Here is a 26219-nt window from a genome sequence, read left to right on the forward strand (position 1 = left end):
TTTTTTGTTTTTGTTAACTATGTTTTTCTAAACAAACTTTTGCTAAAAAAAATTTAAGCAATTGAACAAACTTTTGCTAAATTTGTGCCATAAACTACTAAATACGTTTTTTTTCCTTCCATACTCTTAGTTTGTTTTTTTTTTCTTTCATAATTTTATTTTGTTTTTCTTTCACATTACTATTTAATAATATATATTTAAGCAATTGAACAAACTTTTGTTTAATTTGTGCCATAAACTACTAAATACGTTTTTTCTTCCATAATCTTAGTTTGTTTTTTTTTGTTTTTTTTTCTTTCATAATCTTATTTGTTTTTTGTTTGATGACAAAGAGCAGATTGATGTAATTAAAGAAGCAGCTCAGTGGGGCACAGGTAGTTTTCTAAGGATCTTATTTACAACTTTATTGCTGTCAAATGAAATTCCAAGTCCAGATTATGTTTGGATAAATACCTGAAAGTATTTAAGTGATGACATTTTATATAGGCAACGAAGACACCTGAAAATTCCAGGTATATTCAATTCTCATTATTTCTTTTGCTTCATTGTTTATAATATTGAATTTTACTATTATCATATTTAACTTATGTTTTTACTCTATATAACAGATTTGGTTTTGACTGAAGATGAATTGAAAAATTTAACTTTGGTGGAGATAGAAAAATTGTTGCGGAGAAGGAACAAAAGTCTATTTTTTTTTGAAACCATGCCTCAAGTGAACATGCCTTTGAATCCTGAATCTTACAATCAACTTATTTCTAACGAGCTTAACTATAATCATCGTGATCTAATTCTGGAGCACAAAAAATTAACTTCCAGAATGACTGAAGAAGAAAGGAGCATATACGACACAATCATGAGTTTTGTGGATGCGAACATCGGTGGTTTTTTTCTTCATTGATGGGTATGGCGGAACCGGTAAAACCTTCATTTGGAGAGCGATATCTGCAGCAATTAGATCCAGAGGAGAAATTGTTTTGACGATAGCATCAAATGGGATAGCAGCATTACTTATTCCAGGTGGCAGGACAACACATTACTTATTCGAGAATTCGACTTGCCCTATCAAGCCAGATGATCCTTTAGCGCAACTAATCGTTGAGTCAAAACTTATTATTTGGGATGAAGCTCTGATGCTTCATAGGCATTGCTTTGAAGCAGTTGATAAGACTTTTAGGGATATACTTCGTGACTCTAATCTTGGAAGTGCGGATATTCCTTTTGGAGGAAAAGTGGTTGTCTTGGGTGGTGATTTCAGGCAAATTCTTCCGGTCATTCCAAGAGCACCAAGACATGATGTTGTTGATGCTAGCATTAATTCATCGCGCCTTTGGAAACATTGGCGAGTCCTAAAATTGACCAAAAACATGAGGCTTCAAACTGGTTCTTCATGTTCTGATGTCAATGAACTCAAAGAGTTCGCTGACTGGATTTTAAATGTTGGAGATGGAAATATTAGAGACAACAATGATGGGGAAGCTAAAATTGAAATACCAGATGACATGTTGATCAAGAACTCAGGTGACCTAATTTCTTCAATTGTTAATAGCACATATCCATCACTTTTGGAGAATATGAGTGATATTTCATTTTTTCAAGATAGGGCAATTTTAGCACCTACCAATGATATTGATGATTCACTGAACAATTACATTTTATCGATGATTCCTGGTGAGAAAAAACATACTTAAGTGCTGATAGTCCGTCTACACAGGATGAAAATATTAATGGTCCTGATCAGATTCTCACTCCAGAATTTTTGAACACCGTCAAATCTTCAGGTTTGCCAAACCATGAGTTAAATCTCCAGGTTGGAGTTCCAATTATGTTATTGAGAAATATTGATCAACCATTAGGATTATGCAATGGTACGCGCCTTATAATTATGCAAATGGGGAATTTTGTACTTGAGGCAAAGATAATATCAGGGAACAATATTGGACAAAAGGTATATATCCCAAGATTGACTTTGTCTCCATCTCCATCTGATACAAAACTTCCTTTCACGTTTCAACGTAAACAGTTTCCTATTATGGTCTCATTTGCGATGACTATCAATAAGAGCCAAGGACAATCTCTTAAAAATGTTGGAATATATCTTCCAAAACCCATATTTTCACACGGACAGTTATATGTTGCTCTTTCACGCGTCACTTCACGTGCTGGGTTGATGGTGCTGATTTGCGATGACGAAGGACGTGTCTCCAACAAAACTAATAATGTTGTCTACAAAGAAGTCTTTCAGAATTTAAGATAGGTAATTTACACATATACATATTCGTATATATTTTTTATTTGTTTATTGTTGCGTGCATCTAGCTATGTTTTTCAAAACACTTTTATTTAAAATAATGCCTTTCTTCCGAACTATATATATATATGTGTGTGTGTGTGTGTGTGTGTGTGGGCGCACACGCGTGTGTAAAAAATAATATTTAGAATTTTGTTGTTGACAAAAAAGTCAAAACTTATCAACTAAATTTGTTTCACAAATTAACATTATGTTATGCATTTTTCTTATACTTTTTTATATGGTTATGTAATTTGTATTTCTCTTTATACCTTATGCCATTTAAAATAATCGTGCATAATCATACAAATTTATTTTATTTCATGCCAGGTTGATCATCATCTTTATGATGAATTTTTGATTTGGAATCAGCAAAAGTCATGGACACAAAACTGAGTTTTACCGATTCAATTGTTGAGAATTGATACGTCTTTATTATCCACAAATTTGTATATTATTACTCAACACAAACTTATATTAGTAGTTGCATTTGGTTATTTTTATTTGTCTATCCAATGTGATAATGAGAATTCTAAATTACTTCAGGGTTTTATTGGTTTTATTTTGGACACGTTAATTCATGCTCACTTACAACTATTATTGTTTCATTTACGATTACCTTATTTATTAATTAATGTCATATCTAACCTCCCGTGCATCGCACGGGTCTAAATACTAGTCTTATTTATAAAAGGTCTTAAGTCTCTTAGACAACTTTTTGGAGCCAAAATTTGAGGTTAATATTGTCATTTTAATATTGACATCTCATTATTATTATCATTTAATATATATTTAAGCAATTGAACAAACTTTCGCTAAATTTGTGCCATAAACTACTAAATACGTTTTTTTTTTCTTCCATAATCTTAGTTTGTTTGTTTTTTTTTTTTGTTTTTTATTTCTTTCATAATTTTATTTTGTTTTTCTTTCACATAATTATTTAATAATATATATTTAAGCAATTGAACAAACTTTTGTTAAATTTGTGTCATACACCACTAAGTACGTTTTTTTTTTCCTTCCATAATCTTAGTTTGTTTTTTTTGTTTTTTTTTTCCTTTCATAATCTTATTTTGTTTTTTGTTTGATGGACATCATAGTTTGTTTTCTATTTTCTCTATTTTTTTGGTAGTGCTATTTTATCTATTTATTTGGCAATATAAACACCAATCCCATATGTTTTTTTTTTTGTTTTTTTTAACTATATTCTTTAAATTAAAGACCTATTATATTCTTTATACTTTACAGTGCATTTTCCTTTCTCTTATTTTTTTAGCACATGTTTGTATTATAAATTATTGAATGGAAAACATTATTGATGTGTTCTATTTCAATTTTACAGTGATATACACAATTGAGTTTCAGAAACGTGGATTGCCTCATGCACACATCTTAATTTTCCTGCATCCTCAATTTAAACATCCAAATCCTGATGGCGTTGACAAGATAATATTTGCTGAACTACCTGATGAACAAGTTGAACCTGAGCTATTTAAAATTGTTTCCAGTTTTATGATCCATGGTCCTTGCGGAATACAAAACAAGAATTCTCCATGTATTGATGATAATGGGAAGTGCACGAAATTTTTTCGGAAATTTTTTTGCGATAAAACCACAGTCGATGCAGATGGATATCCTGTGTATAGAAGGAGGGATGATGGAAGGGTTATTAAAAAAGGTAATGCTTTCGTTCATAATGGATTCGTTGTCCCATATAATAAACATCTTTTGATGAAATACAATGCTCACATAAATGTTGAGTGGTGTAACCAATCCCGTTCCATAAAATACATGTTCAAGTATATCAACAAAGGACATGACCGTGTAACAGCTTCATTTTATAAAGGATCTCCTGATCAAGAACATAATGAGTTGGTTGACGAAATCAAGTTATATTATGATTGCAGATATTTGTCATCGTGTGAGTCATCATGGATATTATTTGCTTTTCACATTAGTTACAGAGAACCATCAGTTGAATGATTGCCTTTCCATTTGGAAAATGAACATTATGTTACCTTTTATGATCATGAGAGAATTGATGATGTTCTAGATAAAGAAAACTCAAAAAATTCCAAATTTTTGGCATGGATGGATGCCAATAAAAAATATCCTATGGCAAGAGAACTTACATATAATGAATTTCCTTCCAAATTTGTATGGAATGAAAAGAAAAAACATTGGAACCCAAGAAAAAGAGGATTTAAAATAGGAAGAATATATTTTGTTCATCCTGGTAGTGGTCAATTATATTACTTGAGGACTTTGTTGAATTATTGTAAAGGTCCTACTTCTTTTGAAGATATAAAGACCGTTAACAATGTTGTCCTGAAGACATTTAAGGATGCTTGCTATGCAAGGGGTTTATAAATGATGACAAAGATCATGTTGATGTAATTAAAGAAGCAGCTCAGTGGGGAACATGTAGTTTTCTAAGGATCTTATTTACAACTTTATTGCTGTCAAATGAAATTCCAAGTCCAGATTATGTTTGGATAAATACCTAGAGGTATTTAAGTGATGACATTTTATATAGGCAACGAAGGCACCTGAAAATTCCAGGTATATTCAATTCTCATTATTTCTTTTGCTTCATTATTTATAATATTGAATTTTAATATTATCATATTTAACTTATGTTTTCACTTTATATAACATATTTGGTTTTGACTGAAGATGAATTGAAAAATTTAACTTTGGTGGAGATAGAAAAATTGTTGCGGAGAAGGAACAAAAGTCTAAAAAAATTTGAAACCATGCCTCAAGTGAACATGCCTTTGAATCCTGAATCTTACAATCAACTTATTTCTCACAAGCTTAATTATAATCACTGTGATCTAATTCTGGAGCACAAAAAATTAACTTCCACAATGACTGAAGAACAAAGGAGCATATACGACACAATCATGAGTTATGTGGATGCGAACAACGGTGGTTTTTTCTTCATTGATGGGTATGGCGGAACTGGTAAAACCTTCATTTGGAAAGTGATATCTGCAGAAATTAGATCAAGAGGAGAAATTGTTTTGACGATAGCATCAAGTGGGATAGCAGCATTACTTATTCCAGGTGGCAGGACAACATATTCTAGATTTGGCATACCCATACAAATATTCGAGAATTCAATTTGCCCTATCAAGCCAGAGGATCCTTTAGCGCAACTAATCGTTGAGTCAAAACTTATTATTTGGGATGAAGCTCTGATGCTTCATAGGCATTGCTTTGAAGCAGTTGATAAGACTTTTAGGGATATACTTTGTGTCTCTAATCCTAGAAGTGCGGATATTCCTTTTGGAGGAAAAGTGATCGTCTTGGGTGGTGATTTCAGGCAAATTCTTCTGGTCATTCCAAGAGCACCAAGACATGATGTTGTTGATGCTAGCATTAATTCATCGCGCCTTTGGAAACATTGTCGAGTCTTAAAATTAACCAAAAACATGAGGCTCCAAACTGGATCTTCATGTTCTGATGTCAACGAACTCAAATAGTTCTCTGACTGGATTTTAAATGTTGGAGATGGAAATATTGGAGACAACAATGATGGGGAAGCTGAAATTGAAATACCAGATGACATGTTGATCAAGAACTCAGGTGACCCAATTTCTTCAATTGTTAATAGCACATATCCATCAGTTTTGGAGAATATGAGTGATATTTCATTTTTTCAAGATAGGGCAATTTTAGCACCTACCAATGATATCGTTGATTCACTGAACAATTACATTTTATCGATGATTCCTGGTGAGAAAAGAACATACTTAAGTGCTGATAGTCCGTCTACACAGGATGAAAATATTAACGGTCCTGATCAGATTCGCACTTCAGAATTTTTGAACACCGTTAAATCTTCATGTTTGCCAAACCATGAGTTAAATCTCAAGGTTGGAGTTCCAATTATGTTATTGAGAAATATTGATCAACTGTTAGGATTATGCAATGGTACGCACCTTATAATTACGCAAATGGGGAATTTCGTACTTGAGGCAAAGATAATATCAGGAAATAGTATTGGATAAAAGGTATATATCCCAAGATTGACTTTGTCTCCATCTCCATCTGATACAAAACTTTCTTTCACGTTTCAACGTAAACAGTTTCCTATTATGGTCTCATTTGCGATGACTATCAATAAGAGTCAAGGACAATCTCTTAAAAATGTTGGAATATATCTTCCAAAACTCATATTTTCACACAGACAGTTATATGTTGCTCTTTCACACGTTACTTCAGGTGCTGGGCTGAAGATGCTGATTTGCGATGACGAAGGACGTGGCTCCAACAAAACTAATAATGTTGTCTACAAAGAAGTCTTTCAGAATTTAAGATAGGTAATTTACACATATACATATTCGTATATATTTTCTATTTGTTTATTGCTGCGTGCATCTAGCTATGTTTTTCAAAGCACTTTTATTTAATAATGTCTTTCTTTCGAACTATATATATATATATATATATATATATATATATATATATATATATATATATATATATATATATATATATGTGTGTGTGTGTGTGTGTCAGAAATAATATTTAGAATTTTGTTGTTGATAAAAAAGTCAAAACTTATCAACTAAATTTGTTTCACAAATTAACAATATGTTATGCATTTTTCTTATACTTTTTTATATGGTTATGTAAATTGTATTTCTCTTTATACCTTATGCCATTTAAAATAATCGTGTATAATCATACAAATTTATTTTATTTCATGCCACGTTGATCATCATCTTTATGATGAATTTTTAATTTGGAATCAGCAAAAGTCATGGACACTAAACTGAGTTTTACCGATTCAATTGTTGAGAATTGATACGACTTTATTATCCACAAATTTGTATATTATTACTCAAGACAAACTTATATTAGTAGTTGCATTTGGTTATTTTTATTTGTCTATCCAATGTGATAACGAGAATTCTAAACTACTTCAAGTTTTTATTGGTTTTATTTTGGACACGGTAATTCATGCTCACTTACAACTATTATTGTTTCATTTACTATTACTTTATTTATTAATCAATGTCATATCTAACTTCCCGTGCATCGCACGGGTCTAAATACTAGTATATGATATATAGTCCACTACTCACATATACTCCCCCGTTTCAAAATGAGTGCCGCTTTAGCCAAAAAAATTTGTTTCAAAATGAGTGTTGCTTTCAGTTTCCAATGCAATAATAACTTTTTCTTCTCAATTGTACACTCCAGTTAATACTTTGCACACTACTTTAAAACTAACCAATAATTAATAAGGATAATTTGGTAAATAACCATTCTCTTTCTCTTAATTATTGCATTTCTTAATATGTGTGTAAACACCTAAAACGACACTCATTTTAAAACGGAGAGAGTATTAAATTATTTTTCTTAGAGGAAGAAGTCACTTCGATAGTTTATTATTGGACTTCTCAAATGTCGTTTATACATTGTACTATTGCTTGGGCAGACATACCTCACTAAAAAAAGTATACTTAGTTACTATTATAAGCAAAAATTATTAATTAAATTAATATAAAATGTTGATTTTTATTTATAATAATAATTAAGAGGTGTACGTGTCAAAGAAATAAACGAGTAAAAAAGAGAGTTGCTAGTACAGGGTTTGGAACACTTTTTGAAAAATGTTATAAAATTACCCATATCAATAACGATTTTATAAGAGGTAATAGTCACTTTGGTCCCTGAAATTGTAATGAGTAGTCAAAATAGTCCTTCAATGTATCAAAACTTCAAAATAGCCCCTGATTATGCATTCTGTTAGTCAAAATAGTCATTGATATTAAAATGTTTAATTAATATTGTCAGATTGGTCCTTCAATATTACTTACTTATTGTCATATTAGTCTTTATAAGTACATGTTTATTGTCATTTTAGTCCATATATGAAAAGAGTTATTGTGAACATTGAAAGGTTATTTTAGTGTCACGGACTATTTTGACTAACATAATGCACAATCAAGGACTATTTTGAAATTTTGATACAATGAAGGACTAAAATGACTAATCATTACACATTCAGGGGCCAAAGTGACTATTATCCCATTTTATAAATGTTAGAAGGTGAGTGTTACTAAAAGTCATAAACGTAGTAGTGTAATATCATATCGAACAGTTTTAGCCGTCACCACAGTCCTCCATCGTAGTCCAACAATTCCTATGGTTAGAGAACATACCTCAATCAGGGCCATATCTAAGGGTGTACAAAGTGTTCAATGGAACTGGGTCTCTCCAATGTATGGGCATAAAAAAAATTATAGCGCAATAGTACTACTAAGTATTACCCCACTAAAAATAAATTCATTATATGAGAACTCTGATACCACCGTGTTTCTTTCCTTATTTTCTTTCTCTCTTCTCATACTCATACGACGCAGTACATCACCACCACTCCTCCATCGGACTTCCCTTTTCTTCTTCCCCGATTCGATTTCCGACCAGCTATGCTACCATAGATTCTTAATACAGATTCAATAGGAACTTATATTTATCTTTTAAAAAAAATAAATAGAACATTGTTCTTTAAAAAAAATACATATTTATTTTATTACGGACCTCTTTTCACTTACAGAATCCAGCCTCCAGATTCGTAAGCACGGCCCTGACCTCAATTCATATCAGAAACTAAATAATTTGATTTTCTTCTTATATAGCAACTTTAATGTCCAGACTGCTACGTACGCTAACAAATTGTGTTTCCTGTTTATCTTATTGTTGTTACACAATACTCCTGCTCGTGTTTCCTGATCCTGCATTGCATGCACAAAGCCCTCAATCATTGGTGCCTTTAATTAAATACTTTTTTTTCCTGATCAAACGTTAAATACTTAAATTAAATACTACCCCAATATATTAGGTCCCCTTCCACTTCTATAATCCAGATTTTTAATTCACATCCTTACAGCCTTGCACTAGGTATATTTTTAAGAGTCGTACTGTACATGTGCACGCCATTCGAAGTCGTCGTAATAGCAAGTAACCACGAGCCTATTTTCTTAAATACTCCCTCCGTCCCGGAATAACTGACCCATTTTCTAAAAAAAAGTGTAAAGTAACTGACCCATTTCAATTTTCAATACAACTTTCATCATTCCCAATACAATATAACACTAAATAATAGTACTACTTTTATCATTTCCAATACAATATATTCCACTTTCCCCTTTATTTATATATTTTTCTTAATATGTGTGAAAAACAAAATTGTGTCAATTAAATTGGGACGGAGGTAGTATCTTTTATGAGCAATGCTTTTTTTTAAAGTAATTTTTTGACCAATACTCTATAGTACTATTTTTTTTTTTTAAGACTTTATAGTACTCTTTTGTAAACACACCATTTGGGTGTAAAATTTCAAAACAAACCATAATTAATATTTATACATCGTATATGCTTCAGCATTTATTTGACATTCTATTTTATTCCTATATCTATTCTTATTAGGGATGAAGTCACAAATTAGGTTTAGGTGAGACCAAGTTGAAGGTGTGATTTAGTGACAAAAATGAATGTTAAAACGCACAATATTTACGAAATTATAAGATATATTTAAAATTACAAAAAAATTCAAGGATATAAGAAAGATAAGAAGGATTGAAGTATCTAAAGTGAGGCTTGCATGAAAATGAAGAAACTAAAGTGAAATTCGAATATATATATTCCCTCCGTCCCAAATTATAAGTAAAAGAAAACTCATTTTTCTTGTCCCAAATTATAAGCAAAACATACCAACTTTTATCATATTTAATTATGTTATTTCAAAAAATTATCTTTTCCAAAGAGAAATTAAATGTAAATTGCATTCATTATACTCTCTCTTTCGTTTTCTCTATAACTAATAACCAATGAAAATTATTTTAACATCTTTCTATGAAACTTATTCCAAGGATGACACAAGAAACTATACTACAAACTATAATGTTTTAGTTTTTTTTATACTATCAACAACAAAAATACAAGTGTATTTAATGCTGATTGAAGAAAATACAAGTGTATGAAGATGAATTTAGGATGAAATCACGACCAATCAATCGTTGGAAGTGCGCAACCAAAATTGCAGACAGTGATTCAATCTTTCTAAATTAAACGACATTGCAACGTGGAATCGTATATCGATATTCTATTTAAAGATTAATCAGGCTTCTTCTGTAAACTTTAGAAAAAAACTTCGCTTTCTTTTTCGTTGTTGTTAAGAATTCTAGTCAAGTATTAGTGCCAAAAAAGACCATTATGCAATATCGTTTAAAATTCACAAAAAGTATATATATAGACAAAAAAAATTGCATACTAGCATTTTTTTTATAAAAAAATCGAGGGAACCGTGGCCTTTGGTTCCGCTTCTACCTTCATCTTCCTTTTTATATCACATCAATCTCTACATACCTTTTTATCTCAAAGGTTACATCTATTAAGATTAAAATGTCCAGTCTATCAACCATTTTCCATTAAAAATATAATAATAACCAATGAGAAAACAAATTAATTTTTAAGTAAATAATTGCACTTAATTTACTCCTCCCAATATGTGTTTAAATTATAATACCTTTTTCTTATGTTAAAATACTCTCCTTCCCTTGTGTGAAAAATAGATCACAGAAAATTAGACACTTACTTTCTTTGAAAGATGATCTGAGTTAAATTTTCATCTTTTCTCCTCTTCAGAATATATTTTATCTTCTTTTATCTTAAAATGTACAATGCTCTCCTTTGTTAAAAAATTTAGTCTATTTTAATATAATCAAACTTTTAATGTACACAATAATCACTATTTTTGACTCACAATACCTTAATATAAACTACGGAAAAAATACAGTATAGAATAAAAATCTTGGAGAATTTACTAAATTTAACAAAAATGTAATTTAAAATAAAAATTAACTGGCTAAAGATCTTAGTCTCTCGGAACATGCTCACGATCCAATCAAATCCAATCTTAACAGAAATAGTACCAAATCAGTTTGTGACATTTTCGTAAGATGAAAAGATTAACCCATCTCTAAGAATGAGTCAAAATTAACAAATGAACTAATTTATCCTCAAATAAGAGAGATATAATAAGAAGAGAATTGTGCTTCTTCGAAGTTATATCCAATACTAGGTACACCGCCCACATAAGGCATCACGAGCTCCAATTTTTTCTAATGTAATATTTGATCTATCTTTCTTAGAAGCTGGTACATCTTGCGAGCTCTCTAGCTTTGCGTGATATTCAAGTTCTTTGTAGCTTGAATATTTGTAATATATACTCCCCCTAGTCCCATATATAAGAAAATATTATTTGTTTAAGTTTATTGAATAATTAATGTATCTGCTTTAAAATGTAGATCAAATACATTAAATTATTCAATGAACATAAAAATAATATTTTCTTATATATGAGATCAGATAGGGTAACCTATAAACACTCTAAATGGTAACATGGTGAGTGTTAGTACCTTACTAGTCATCCTTGCACATATCAAACATGGCTAGTAAAAAAAGCACCTGATTAACAAATTAAGTTTTTCTTTGTAATTTTTTTTTTGTGATTTATTGTTCTTAATGCGACATTGTTTGTTTTATTTTTCCATTATGGTGCAATGGTTTTTATCTTCAATCTTATTGTGACATTCATTTTATTCGAATTAACGATTTTTTACGTCGTCAAATTTACATGTTCGAATTTATGAGTATTTCAGACGTTTGAATAGTCATATTTATGAATTTATGCATCTTGTCATTTTATGTCACTGAATTGGATAATATAAGTTGTTAATATACAATATCTTTTATTTTTAATAATTTTGAACTTATGTTGTATCGATATACTCTATTAATTAAAATGAAATAATATTGTTTATTTTTTTTATTAAAATACAATATTAATTATCATTTCAATTATACATTCTAATTGATAATAATTTCGTCGCTTCCAATTTAATATATTTTATCTTACATTTAAAATAATAATAAATGCATTAATACTTTAAGAATGATACATAAAATCGCTTTTCTTTTTCTTTAATTTATACACTTTTTTAAAAAAGGATCCTGTTAACCGGTGCCCCCGGGACACTGGTTAAGTAATCTATAAATATAATTTTCTGTCTTAAAAATATAAACTGTCACCTTTTATTAAGTAATAATTACATTAGTTTTTAATAAAAAACTTACTTTATTCGGTGCTTAACCAATCCCCGGGAATACTGGTTAACATTCTCTAATAAAAAATAATTAAAATAAAATGGTGACTATAGGACGAAGAAGTAATAAACAATATTATACCCAAAGACGAAAAGGAAAGTCACACATCAAATACCGAAGCTGAAAGAAAGAGAATCCAACGGTGTAGGAACATCCATCCGCGGAAACACGGAGCCGCTCACGCCCAAGTCCTTGGAATCTCACCCTTCCATACAACAAGCAAGAAAAGTAAGCTTTGCACGCAGACACACGCACCCACACTCTCTCTCCAAACTAACCTAACCTAACCCTAGTTAACTCCTAACCATACCTCACTACCACCCACTCAGTCTCGTTCTCTAGTTTCCTCTTCCTCTCTCCTAACTAGTGTTTATTTATACCCCATTTGCACTTGCACCCTAGTTCCATTCTCTTCTCTTCCTCTTCTCCTCATGTGAGGTGTATTTAGCAACTAGTCTAGATAAAGAAAAATTATAAATTTAGTGCTCTTAGCTTTTAAGTTTTTTAACCAACTAGGTATGAGTTGCAACGGTTGCCGTGTCCTTAGAAAGGGTTGTAGTGAGTCATGTATATTACGCCCTTGTATTCAATGGATCGATACCCCTGAAGCTCAAGGTCATGCCACTGTCTTTGTAGCCAAGTTTTTCGGCCGTGCTGACCTTATGTCTTTCATTTCTAACGTCCCTTCACCACAGAGACCTGGTAAATAATCTTTATCTTCTTTTTTTTACTCCACAGTTACACTTTCACTCTAAGTAGTTTGTCACATGATTCTGACAAACTCACTTTGATATAAGCTTTTAGATGAACTAAACTAACTAAGGTTTCTTTTTATGTTATGCAGCTTTGTTTCAATCTTTGTTGTTTGAAGCGTGTGGAAGAACCGTGAACCCCGTTAACGGTGCTGTCGGACTTTTGTGGACAGGAAACTGGCACGTGTGTCAAGCGGCGGTTGAAACGGTGCTCGGTGGCGGAACCCTTAAACCCTTACCGGAGTTTCTCGGTTTAGACGCTCTTACTTCCACCGTTGATGACTCATCTGAAGGAGAAGTCACGTGCAACGACGCGCGGAAGATCCGAGATCCGAACCAGAAAGTCCGGTTCATGAGTTCTGGTGGTAAACGCAAGCGATCAGGTGGTGAAGTTTTGAAGCTTCCGGCGACGACTGATCTTAATCTCCGGTTAACGCCACAGAACGCGTTGACCAACGGTTTCCGGAGGGAAATTCGCCGGCCGGGAACACCGTCGATGAATTCTGAGGAATCTGTGACGACGGTGACGTGCTTGGAAAGTGGGATCGGAGGAGATAACTACGTTCACGACGGAGACCGCAAAGTTCTCAACCTTTTTGTTTGAGAATTTTAATTTTCTTTATGAGATTCGTGTTTTTTGTTTATGGATCGTGCAATTAAGAGGTTACTCGCACGCTATTTTTGTCTTTTTTTTAGTGTTGCTTCATCGGCAATGAAATCCGGTGAGATTTTGTAACACACCGCCACAGGATTTTTCTCTGGTTTTTGTTTAAACAGAGAGAAAGATGAGGGTTCGTCGGTGATGATTTTTCCTTTTTTATGATCTATCAATCATGTTACAATGAACTATTTAAGTGTGACATGAATATTAAATAATTAAATCCTAAGAAGAAACATATTTTTCTTTTCTGTTCTTTTATTATTGTTTTTGTTAGAGTCTAGTTTGGTAGAGTAGTAGTTATTTATCAAAAGGAAATTAGAGCAGTAGTATTGAGAAATTTTGGAGTTGGTTTCTAGTAGAATTAATGAACTTGAATTTATTTTTAAATTATTATTATTAGCTATGGGCTATGGCAATAATTTAGTTACCAAGTACATTTCTCAAAAAAAAAAAAAAAACAAAAATAGTTACTAAGTAACTGAGTTTAGATTTTTTTTTTATTTGACTAAAAGTGATTGAGTTTAACTTTTTTTCAAGGAGAGTTTAACTTGTTAATAAACTTCAATTAAGGTTAAATTAATTGAATAATTGAGTTTTATTTTGGACTTAATTTTTTATCAGTTTCTTTTTTATTAGTTTTATTTTATATATTTTTTCGGTCAATTGGTGGAACATTTTGTTGTATCAAAATTACTTTTAAATATGTCTCGTGAGCTTAACTCAATTGGTAAGGACAATGCATAATATATGTAAGGTTTGAGATTCAAACCTCCGTAAAAAAAATACTTTTAAATATGTAGTGTGCATTGGTGAATAAAAAAACAGGTCTAATTGTTTTTTGTTAAATAGATATATTTCAATAAAGTTAAAAAAAAATTGTGTTAAGAGTACAATACAAGTATTGAAGAAAAATCATGTCTAAGGCTGTGTTTGGTAACACAAAAAAGCTAGCTTATAGCTTGTTGGATTAACTTATAAGCTAGTTGGATGAAGACGTGACGTGTTTAGAGAAATTTTGGAGTTGGTTTATAGTAGAATTAATGAACTTGAGCTTATTTTTAAATTATTATTATTATTATTATTATTATTATTATTATTATTATTATTATTATTATTATTATTATTATTATTAGCTATGGGCTATAGCAATAATTTAGTTACCAAATACATTTCTAAAAAAAAATAAAAAATAGTTACTAAGTAACTGAGTTTAGATTATTTTTTTATTTGACTAAAAGTGATTGAGTTTAACTTGTTAATAAACTTCAATTAAGGTTAAATTAATCGAATAATTGAGTTTAATTTTGGAATTAATTTTTTATTTTTTATCAGTTTCTTTTTTGTTAGTTTTATTTTATATATTTTTTCGGACAATTGGTGAAACATTTTGTTGTATTTACTTTTAAATATGTCTCGTGAGTTTAACTCAATTGGTAAGAAGAATGCATACTATATGTAAGATTTCAGGTTCAAACCTTGGTAAAAAAAATACTTTTAAATATGTAGTGTGCATTGGTGAATAAAAAAGCAGGTGTAATTGTTTTTTGTTAAATAGATATATTTCAATAAAGTTAAAAAAAACCTTTTGTGTTAAGAGTACAATACAAGTATTGAAGAAAAAATCATGTCTAATTGTTTTCAATAAGTAGATACATTTCAATTAGGTAAAACAAAAAAGCATTTCTTTTTTCTTTGTCAAGAGAGATCAAAGCATTTCTTTGAGATGAAATTTCAACTTTCAATCACCTAATTGCCTAAACACTTGTTTGACCTCATCCATATACAATGAGCACGTGGGAGTTGCCTGTGACTCATTCCTGTGTCATTGCCACTATCTACAATCTACCTGGCTTCAATGCAAATCAGATTATCCATCCTTTGAAATGTTCTAAAGTCACATTGAAAAAAATCAAATTTCAAAGTATTATTTTAAAAATTGGGTAGTTAAAATCTCAAAATTCTCTTAAAAAAAATCATCTTAAAAGTATTTTAGAAAATTCAACAAAAACATTCTCTTTCAGTTTCTTTCATAATTTCGTGAATATTTACTAAAAAAAAAAAATATCAATGTTAATATGTGGTTGTGTTTAGGCATGGCATTGGGGTGGGGACGGGTTTTACGTTCCCCGTCCCCATACTCGACTCTAATATACTTACCTGTTACCCTACACATACCTAATATGGATGAGAAATTGAACCCCATCTCTGTCTCCGACGGTTCGGGTATCTCCGTCTCATCCCTGTCCCCGCATTGAATAATTTTTTTTTAATAAAATATATAAGTTTTTTTGCAACCCCTAGATAAATGTTGTATTGCATTATCCAGCAATATACTTATTTAACATTTGTTAGACCGATTGATTTAGTTGCTCCTTTAAATATCGATGATAGTTTTTATAACACGGCAATTATCAAACAAAATAACATGACATTTCAATATAAAGTAATTTTCTGCATTCGGGACGAGTTTGGGTATGAGTTCGGGGTGGGTACCTATATACCCATTACCCGTCTCATACCCGTGTTTTGAAATCGGGGAAAACCCATACCAAAACCTAGTCAAAACGGGAAAATCCGTCAAAATGGGTTTGGTTCGGGTGGGTAACCACGGGTATGAGTTTTGTTACCATGCCTAGTTGTGTTCAACCCACCGTCATATCAAACATGCATTAAATTGGTGAATAAGCAAGCCATGAGAGACAAACATAGTTCTATGTTTGCTCGGAAGCGGGCTGACAACAAGCAATAAGACAACATAATTTTTTTTGGCACAAGTCTTATTTTTTGATAGAACATTATGTTGTCGTTTGATTCATATAGCTGACTTATTTAATAGGATTATGCTTGATGGTTGTTGCTGCTGCATTCTAACAAGTGAATAACCAAAGTCTTTCAAAAATTAAAAAGTGATTAACCGGAGATTAGGAATGCTGAATGGAGAAGGAAGCATAACTTGTTAGGCGACGTTTGGAGGATACAAGGAGGCGTACAAACTACAACGACAGACTAGGAATCAAGGAGCTACAATAAAACCTGTTGATTGTCTTTTGTCTCTGTCCATCATTTGTCTTTATCAAAGCAAAAGCTATATGGTTTGCGTCAGCTTCGAGTGTTGGCACTCTATTAAGAAGTATTTCCTCTCTAATCTTGTTTTTTATTTATATTTTTATGACATATTGACAAACGTTAACATTTACATGTTAAAGAATTCAATATTTTGTACATTTAATTTTTTGAAGTCAAAATATTAATTTATTTATGGAAAAATTTATTTTTAATTTTTTTAACAATTAAAATGTATTTTTCGGCTATGAGTAACCACAACCCTAACATGTATTATCGATGTGAAATATACATTGACGTTATGTTTAATATCTATCGAAGAATTTGTCTGACCATCTATAATATGATTAATCCAACTTCCAAGGGCTAATAGATGTTATACCATAATTTTGGACCTAAAAATACTAGCTCAATTCTTCTTTTCTTGCATTTCAAGTCATTTGAATTTGTCGTTGATCAATTGCACCTTCCTCTGCATCTTATTTCAATGTTATTTGCAAAATTCATGAAAAAGGGTATTTTAGTCATTTCCTGCATTCAAATTCATTTTAGTCCTTGAAAATTGTTTGTGTCTTTTCATTTGATTTGTATAAGTCCTTGTTTCGCTCTCATGTTAAAATCCATTTCAAAAAATTACATTTGAAGTCATTTTGAGTCAGTTTAGCCCCTAGGGGCATTTTAGTCATTTCCTATGTTAAAATTTCTTTCAATCTTTGAAAAGTTGTCCCTGAGTCCTTTCAATTGGTTTGAATGAATTTTTGTTTAATTTCATGTTAAAATCCATTTCAAAAATCACATTTGAAGTCTTTGAGTCAGTTTAGCCCCTAGGGGCATTTTAGTCATTTCCTGTGTTAAAATTCCTTTTAATCCCTAAAAAATTGTCTCTGAGTCTTTTAATTTGCTTGTATAAATTCTTGCTTTAATTCCCTGTTAAAAAATTATTTTAAAATTGCATTTGAGTCATTTTGAGTCATTTTAGTCCCTAAGGGCATTTTGGTCATTTCACACGAAATTTTGACGGAGAAAGGTTACTTTGAAGTACTTCATTTCAGTAATTGGTTCATTTTAGTCCGTTTTGTTATTTTTAATCGTTTCACTTTACGTTAATTTTCAAAATTACTTTTTTTATGCAACTTTAGTTAATTTTGCATTTTAGTCCTCAAGTTGTTAAAATTGCATTGTAATTCATTTTTGTCCAAGAAGTTAGTTACGCCACATGTCCTACTCCTATTGGTCCAAAAATTCACACATCACCTATATAATGGGTCCCATGGTCAAAGAGTCAACACACTAATCATTTTTCACAAATATACAAAAATCACAAAAAATCAATTTTCTTTTCCCTCTTTCTTCTCCAAATCGCAAGCCCCTCCATCACCACCATAACCAACTTTTTCCACCACAACAACCTCCATAACAATCTCTTTCCACCACCTCTAACCACCCTAACTAACTTCTACCACCACAACTTCATCTTCAACCTCTCTCTAACCACCACAATCTTCTTCCTCCACCATCATCATCAACAACATCCACCATTAAAATTCACCACAAAACCTCCATAACCACCACAACCTTCATCTCTAACAAACTACAACCACCACAATTAACCTCAAACCTCCACAAATCCATTACCAAATTCAAGGATTCATCCAAAATATTCATCAATACAAACCTTCAATTCCACAAAAATCACATCCATGAACAACATCACTCAAATCATTTTCTAAATAAACCTTGGGATCAAATCCCATTGAATTTTCCTTTTCTTTTCTTAAATAAAATCTTAATGAATTTTAATCATACTTTGACTTTCATTTTGCAAAATAACTAATTCCACCTCACTTTTTCCAATCTTATGCCCTTGAGGCCTCTTTTCCTCATTCTTCAAATTCCAATTTTCAAACTTAAAATCAACCAACAAAAACAAAAATATTTTTAGAAGAGAACTACGGTGGATTTGATCCCTTAACTGGGTACGTAGGCAAGGAATCAAAATTCCTTCAATTCAAATAAAATAAAAATTCAAACACTTTCTTCTCCCTCCAATTCTTGACTTAGTAAGCTCTTAGGTGTAAATATCACTTTCAAATATCATTTAAAAATAAAGCGCGCGCATAGAAAATAAAGACGGTTCCTATAGGATACTATAGTCGTTATGGGTGCCTAACACCTTCCCGTAGCGAAAACAACTCCCGGACCTCGATTCTCAAGGGTTTTGCTTATTTTTTCCCTTCCCAAGAAAAAATGAGATATCAAAGGTTAAAAAGGTTCAAACGTAATCAATGTTTGACACCCGAAAACCAAGATAAAACAATAGAATAATGACTTTAATGTTGAGCATCAACCGTCGAGATGCGAGTTTAAAGTTACATGTTAATACTATGACGCTTGAATCAGTATAAGAGATATTTAAATGATAGAAGTTGTGTACATTGCATTTTTATGAAGGGTGCCTTTTATAGGCTTAGTTTTGGAGTCGTTGATTAAAATTAATGGAAGCCATTTCAACACGACGCACCATCAGTGTTGAGCTCTGCCTATTCCAAGCCTTCGAGTCGTTACATTATGGACAATTTCCCCATAAGTTGGAGGCATTGATGAGACAAAATTATACAAGGTCAATTGACATGATCCAGTAGATGTGATTGAACCGAAAATTTTTTTGGGTAGTAGTTGGAGGCACTGATGAGACGAAAGGGTCCAAGGTAAATTGACATGGTTTAATAGATGTGATTGAACCCTAATATTTTTTGAGCCTTTTGAGCATGAATGCCTTTGGCCATCCCAAAACAACAATTTTTCTTCTCAATATATTTTTTTTCTTCCATTTACAAGACTCAATTTCTAACCATTGTTTAAGATATTTGAGTTTAGTTTCATGGAATCAATGTAGGTTGTCTCTGATCTCTAATACTAGTATTAGAAAGTTGATCTGGTTGGACCTAAGAAGATGGTTGGTCGGATGAGATTCGTTGTGTGGAAGGATCGAGTTTTGATCTAACCGCCGCGAGCCTGGTTTTATTAAGCCGTCCGTTGATAGTCCTTCTCCACCAGATGAGGTGGTGTACCTACTTGTGCTCTAACGCCCAAGTCAACGAGGGGCTCAAGAGTTATGCGGCTATAATATGGATAAGAACTGTCATACCTGATCCAAGGCTAAGTTTGGGTATAAATAGTGGACAAGTATGGTTTGAATGTCAAGCCTTAACTTGCAAGTTGTGTCTGGAGGTACAGACATGAGCAACTCCCGGTCTCAAGGGTAAGTAACTCTCGGTCGACGTGAGCGTGTGCAACCTTCAGACCGATGACTGACTCTCAGCCTGCACTGTAATCTGTGGATTTTAAGGCATATCCATCATATATTATCGCCTGTTTAATGGATTCGAGTCATACCCGAGTATAGTCGGATTGAACCTTAGATCAGATCGGAACAAAAGTTAATTCTAATAAAAGTAAAAGAAAGTATATAGAAGAAGAAAAAGAGCCCATAAAATTATATAACTTTTAATTTGTTGTAAAAAAATGTGAAAGAAAATAAAGATAAAAAATTTCTCATGCTTTTTAATTTAGTAGAGTGTAAGAAAAGAAAAGGATATACATTACAAAATAACAAAAGTGACCTTAAATAAAAGTGTGTTTTTTTACCTTGGTAAAAAATATTGAAAATGCTAAGCAAACGTATTAATATCATCCCTTACTTGTAAAGCTTATTACGTGAAGCTATTGTTAACCCTATATTTTTCCCTCTAATTAGCTATCATTAATTGCTAAGATGTAAACCCTAATAAAGTTTTCCCCCCATCGGATGTGCTATTTGAAATTCAAAATTTTGCCTCATTCCCATGTTTGTGCATTCCGAAATTTGCTATTACCCTGGCTATTGTTATGTCCCTACCTATTCTCATGCAACATTAAGTGCACTATTCAGTGAATATGACAACCGTTCCATATTATCAGACTTTTGGTATACTTAAGTTGGAATTCATCAGCTTTTAATTCTTTATGTGCGTTTCTAATGCATACAATGGTAGCTCTTCACACACACTTTTATTCTATAAATCCCAGCATATTTTTAGACAGAACTACAACCTTGCATCTTCTTTTCATCTTTAACATTCAACATGGCTGGAAGAAACATTGAAACTCTTATGTCATATCACTGTCTCACAGGTAACTCTGATTGAACTGATCTTATACTTTTCACGTTGTAATGTTCAGCCTATGTCAATGATCATCTCCTGCCGAGTACTTCTCTTATCTCCTATCGTCACAATATCAATGACATGGTTATTGATTTTCTGAAAAGGCTGACTGAATATGAAGTGACCAAAGGGCTTTTGGTATGATTTTAATTCCTTTATTTTTTATTTGTCAGTTTTGCATTGTGTTGCGCAAATGTTTGATACAGCATCTACCTCTGTGAAAATGGTGGACGAATGCGGCAACTGCTGCGACTGTGTTTTAATTTTTGAAACTGCTCCTTATTGGTGGACAGTGGAAGAGGTTTGTGGAGGCTCCCAGGCTGTGTGAAGGTGTGCGAATCACGCTTGGTGCTCCTATGGCTGGGAAGAACGATATCGTTTATGTGACTGTTATATACAACTAGACCTTGATGGCCTCATTGGATTTTTTAATTGGATGACATTAAAAGCTGAGAATTTGAATATGTTGTTATTTTTAGTTTTGAGTTTGATAAGTCTATTTGATGTTACAAGGAATCTGCCTTCTATCTTTAGTATTTTAACTATTGTTTGATGTAATAACATTTGTCCAAGCCTCAAGTATTGGTTTTCAATGAAATAATTGCAAGTTTTTTAGCATATTTTTTCAAGTAGATTAGTTCCAGCCCTATTTGTATCATTCAATTGACTACTTTACCTAAAATAAACCCCAGGGAGAATGCACGTTGTTGAATATTCATCACAACTTTCTGGTGGAGTTTTGCTATTTACTTGCTTCACAAAAAATTCAGAATAATTATTCACCGTGATTTCTATGCTTGCCCCTTTTGCTTTCTTTAACATATTAGCTTCATGGTGTAAATATTGAGAACTTGAGAGAGAAGATAATGGCATTTCATTCTTGATGATATGAGAAAAATTTTCAAGTTAATAAACAATTGAGAAAAATATAGCTGACTCTAATTGTTTGTGACTTCAACTCACCATCCTCAGCTAGCTTTTGTATTTTACTAATGGCCCTTTCATCTTTTGTATTTTTGTCCTTTCATTTTGCTTATTTTGCTTAATATCTAAAACATGGAGAGTCGTTATTTGATAAAGAGGTCTCCAAGAAAAAAAAATGGTGTAAAGGTAGGAATCAATGAGCAAGGGATGGAAAGATATAAGACATGTGGGCCACTGACAGACATCACAAACTGTGAGTAATTCTCTTTCTTCATGTAAAAAACTCATGTGCTCATCTTCTTAGGTAGGATATGGTGCATATTTAATGAAAGGCTTTGTTGTTAACAAATAGAGAAATGATATTTTGACAACCACTTTTTGATAACTTTTGAACAACTTTCTCTCTCATACTCACATGATGTTGTTATCTTCTCTCTTCCTTTTTCTCTCTCCATTGTTTTTGACTAATAAGAAGTGAGAAAAACAACGTTGTCAACAAAGTTGTCATCAAATGGATGTCAAAATATCATTACTCTAACAAATAACATACGTTATTCTTCTTAGGTAGTGGATGGTGCAAATTTATGAAAAGTCTTTATGGACAAAAGATGGCATGGTCATATAAGTTTATATGAATATTATTAATAATTTTTCAACAAGCAAAATATGAAGATCATTTTAATTTGTTTTTCAGCGTCTCATATGAGTAAATTCATATGTTTCACTCACATACATTACAAAATGTGAAAGTGTTTTTCATGTAAACCATTCATTTGCACATCTACAGAGGTTTGTTATTCAATTACCAAGTGTTTATACATTTTCCACATTGAGAGAGAAATCAAATATTCAGAACAGAAACACAAATTTTCAAAGACCGTAGAATCCTAGGACGTGTAGTATAAAAAATCCACATTTAGGAGAAGGTACAATAATTTATGTAATGGTGATGCATTTTAATTAACTATACATTACTATCGATTGACAATAGTTATTTATTAAATGTCCTTTTATTGTGTTTCGGTATTCTTTTCATATTGAGATTAACAACTATATTTCGGCTCATAAGACCCGTGCGGCGCACGGGTCTTCAATCTAGTAGTATTCTAATTAACCTCACTTCCTTCCTTTTCTTCCCATTTTGGGAGTAAGGGATTTTTTATGTTAGACACAAGAATTGTTTTGCCTCAATCTCTCTTGCAAGACACAAAATGATTAGTATTTTCCCCACCTTTGTTTCCCTTCCTCACCTTTCTTTCCTTTTTATCGTTCTCCTATTCAAAACAAAGCATAAATGAGGTGGAGGTGGGAGCCACTTCAACACAAACCATACAAACTACAATGTATTTTGCTAAATTCTTGGATAATCCAATTAGTACTTGAGAAAAAGCCCCTCCAAATCTTAGGGTTTGGTGGCCTCCCCCCACCTCCATGGTGGGTTTCTTCCCCCACCTCTTTTTGGTGGTATTTCCCTCCTCTTGTAGTAGGAGCATCCTCATTTCCCCTCATCTATCTCTTCATCCTTTTCTAGAATTTTTCTCACTCACCAATGATCTCCTTTCTCCACCACGAGCCGCCGCTAAGCCTTCCTTTCCGCCTATGCGACCACCACCCGAGCCACCACCACAAAACAATGAAAGGGTTGTCATGGTTGTCTCCCCCATCTCAAATCCGAAAACAGTGTTTCAAGTTCTCTCCCTCATGGCTGCTCCCCCACCTTCATGGTTGACACCCACCCACCCTCCACCAAAACCACCATGGCTAGGATGCGACCTAGATCTCTTGCTTGCTGATGTTTCTCTGGTCCACTCTTTTAATGGTTTGTTTTGTGTTTTATTGTTAATTTTATTTTGTTTTAAGTATGTCTTCATGGTGTTTGAAGAAATGTCCCAAGGGAGCTTAACTTACTGGAACAGAATTTTGATTGCAAAACTACTTGCGGCACCCACCGATCTCAACATCCTCACCACCAAACAAATTGATTCTAGGCATGTGAATACTTTGGACAAATTCGAGACCATTAATAGTCGAACTGTGCTTGCAGAAGTCAAAGAAATGATCCGTAATTGGATAGATTTAAAGACTTTGGACTCTCTTTTCAACTTTGCCATAGATCATATGTGGAAGAATTTGGCATGGTTGTTTGGATCTAAGGATGGGAAAGGATTTGCCTCTTTGTATTTGTATTTGTATTTGTGTTCTGTGTATCAAATCTTGGTTGACTTAGTTTTCATGTTTAGCTTTAGTGTGTGGATGGGGTATGTCCCAACACATTTGTTTGTTAATGCAGCTAGTTATGTTGCTCCTTGTATCAATGATGGCTGTGTTCCGACTTCTGTTTAATGAAAGTTGTTTCACTTCAAAAAAAAATAAATTAGTACTTGAGAAAAAGAAAACAAAACCAATTTGAGGTTGAGTTGAATTGAATGGAAAGCAAGTGCAACAAATGACTTTTCTTTCTGCGATGCTGCGTCTCGCCGCATTTGCCATGGACCCCACGGAACCTTTCCCATTTTTCAATTGAGGTTTTCCCCATACAGTTCACCTATGTTTCCACTAATCTATAAAATATGAGAAAAAATGAGTAGACTTTCTTTTATTAAATTAAACAAATAAGCAGATTTTTTTGAGTGATAAGATAAATAGATTATCTATAAGAAATCTTTACTTATTTCCTTCATTTTAAATTTTGGGTCGTTTTAATATTATATTTTTGGTCTAAAAGAATAATTTTAATTTTAACATATACTTTATTTTCATTTTTCAACTATAGAATATGTATACTCTTTACATTGATAAATAGTAATTGTAAAACAATAAATAAAGAAGTTTAAAAGTATAGTAATTTTTTAAGGAAAGTATTATAGTACAAATAACTGCTTTCGGTTTGAGGTTACTTTAAGACAAATTACCAACTCCAGAGGAATTATGAAAAAGAGGTGTTATTTAAGATGTCACCAACAATGTTGTGTTCCATGTTTTAGAGAAATTAAAACAACTATTCATTTATTTGCAAGCTGTTTAAAGACGAGATAAATATCCGAGCTTACAATATTTAACTAGATGGGTTGAAACGCATCAAGGTGAAAAGATGAATTGGTTGATGAATTTTTACTCTTCAAAACAACTATTCATTTATTTGCAAGCTGTTTAAAGACGAGATAAATATCCGAGCTTACAATATTTAACTAGATGGGTTGAAACGCATCAAGGTGAAAAGATGAATTGGTTGATGAATTTTTACTCTTCAAAGAGGTTTGCAAATGGAAGATTGGGAGGAACATGTCTCATCTTGATGCAGAAGGGTTTTCTTAATAATTTAGTAGTATTTTATTATTTAATCCTAATTTCTTAGAACTTTCTATTTTGTTTCAGTTTGTTATTTTTGCCTCATTAGGGTTTGTTATTTTCCTATTTAAGCTTAACGGTTGTAGTTTAAGAGATAACTATTATTCAATTAATAATATTTTAGAGAGTTTTTATCAATTTCTGGTGGATTTCGTAACCCTATTTTCACAAGTTCGTCGCTTGCGAACTTGTCTCTTTCAATCTAGGTTTAGCTTCTGCTAACCTACACTTCCGTACTCGTCACATCTAATTTAGTTAGCTATGACAAGGAGTGTTTTTTTTTTTTTGAAGAACATGACAAGCAGTGTTTGGTTTGAGCATAATGCTATTATTTTTAATGAGAAGGTAGCAAATATTATGGAAGTGGTTGACAAAACCAAGCAGATAACATGATATCTGTTTATTTTCAGTGAAGAAAGAAATATGAACCTTGTTTTTGCTAATTAGTAGGATAACTCACTCTCTTGTTTCCAATGTATTTTAACTGTTTGTAGTGTTTGTAGTGGGTTTGAGTATCCCTTATACTAATGAAATCATTTTGCTTATAAAAAAAAATCAATGAAAATATTTCTTAATACGTGTGCAAGATTTTTAAAGTACCAAATATATGAAATAAAGGAAGTAATTGATTTTATGGAGTAATTTTATTTTTTGGTCAGGTAACTTAGTGGCCATAATTCACCTTATAAGGTGAATAAATGGGGTGTCCGGGGTTCGAACTCCGGTCCCTGCATATAATAATGCATTGTCCTACCAACTGATTTTATGGAGTAAATTTTACTCATGTCTTT

At 32.1% G+C, this 26219-nt stretch overlaps 2 protein-coding genes, 1 long non-coding RNA gene and 2 pseudogenes across 3 annotated transcripts; all 5 read left to right on the forward strand.

Annotated features, from left to right (window-relative positions):
- The first annotated feature begins 374 nt into the window (after positions 1-374).
- Positions 375-2747, forward strand: LOC146919677 (uncharacterized; annotated as a pseudogene).
- An 845-nt stretch (positions 2748-3592) lies between these two features.
- On the forward strand, positions 3593-6618 carry LOC146919678 (uncharacterized; annotated as a pseudogene).
- Positions 6619-12881: 6263 nt separating this feature from the next.
- On the forward strand, positions 12882-14140 carry LOC146919679 (LOB domain-containing protein 39-like). Its single transcript, XM_085713107.1, has 2 exons — positions 12882-13177; positions 13320-14140. The coding sequence occupies exons 1-2, from the start codon at positions 12994-12996 to the stop codon at positions 13829-13831; spliced, it is 696 nt and encodes a 231-aa protein (XP_085569233.1). The 5' UTR covers positions 12882-12993; the 3' UTR covers positions 13832-14140.
- A 929-nt stretch (positions 14141-15069) lies between these two features.
- Positions 15070-17178, forward strand: LOC146919680 (uncharacterized). The gene is made up of 2 exons (XR_015011581.1): positions 15070-16111; positions 16725-17178. It is a non-coding gene; the product is annotated as an uncharacterized LOC146919680 (long non-coding RNA).
- A 6318-nt stretch (positions 17179-23496) lies between these two features.
- Positions 23497-24457, forward strand: LOC146919681 (uncharacterized). Its single transcript, XM_085713095.1, has one exon. The coding sequence runs from the start codon at positions 23512-23514 to the stop codon at positions 24421-24423; it is 912 nt and encodes a 303-aa protein (XP_085569221.1). The 5' UTR covers positions 23497-23511; the 3' UTR covers positions 24424-24457.
- Positions 24458-26219: the final 1762 nt, after the last annotated feature.

The sequence above is a fragment of the Medicago sativa genome, chromosome 5 (genome assembly GCF_051527215.1).
Source record: "Medicago sativa cultivar Bolivia chromosome 5, Bolivia_mono, whole genome shotgun sequence".
Lineage (NCBI taxonomy): Eukaryota > Viridiplantae > Streptophyta > Magnoliopsida > Fabales > Fabaceae > Medicago > Medicago sativa.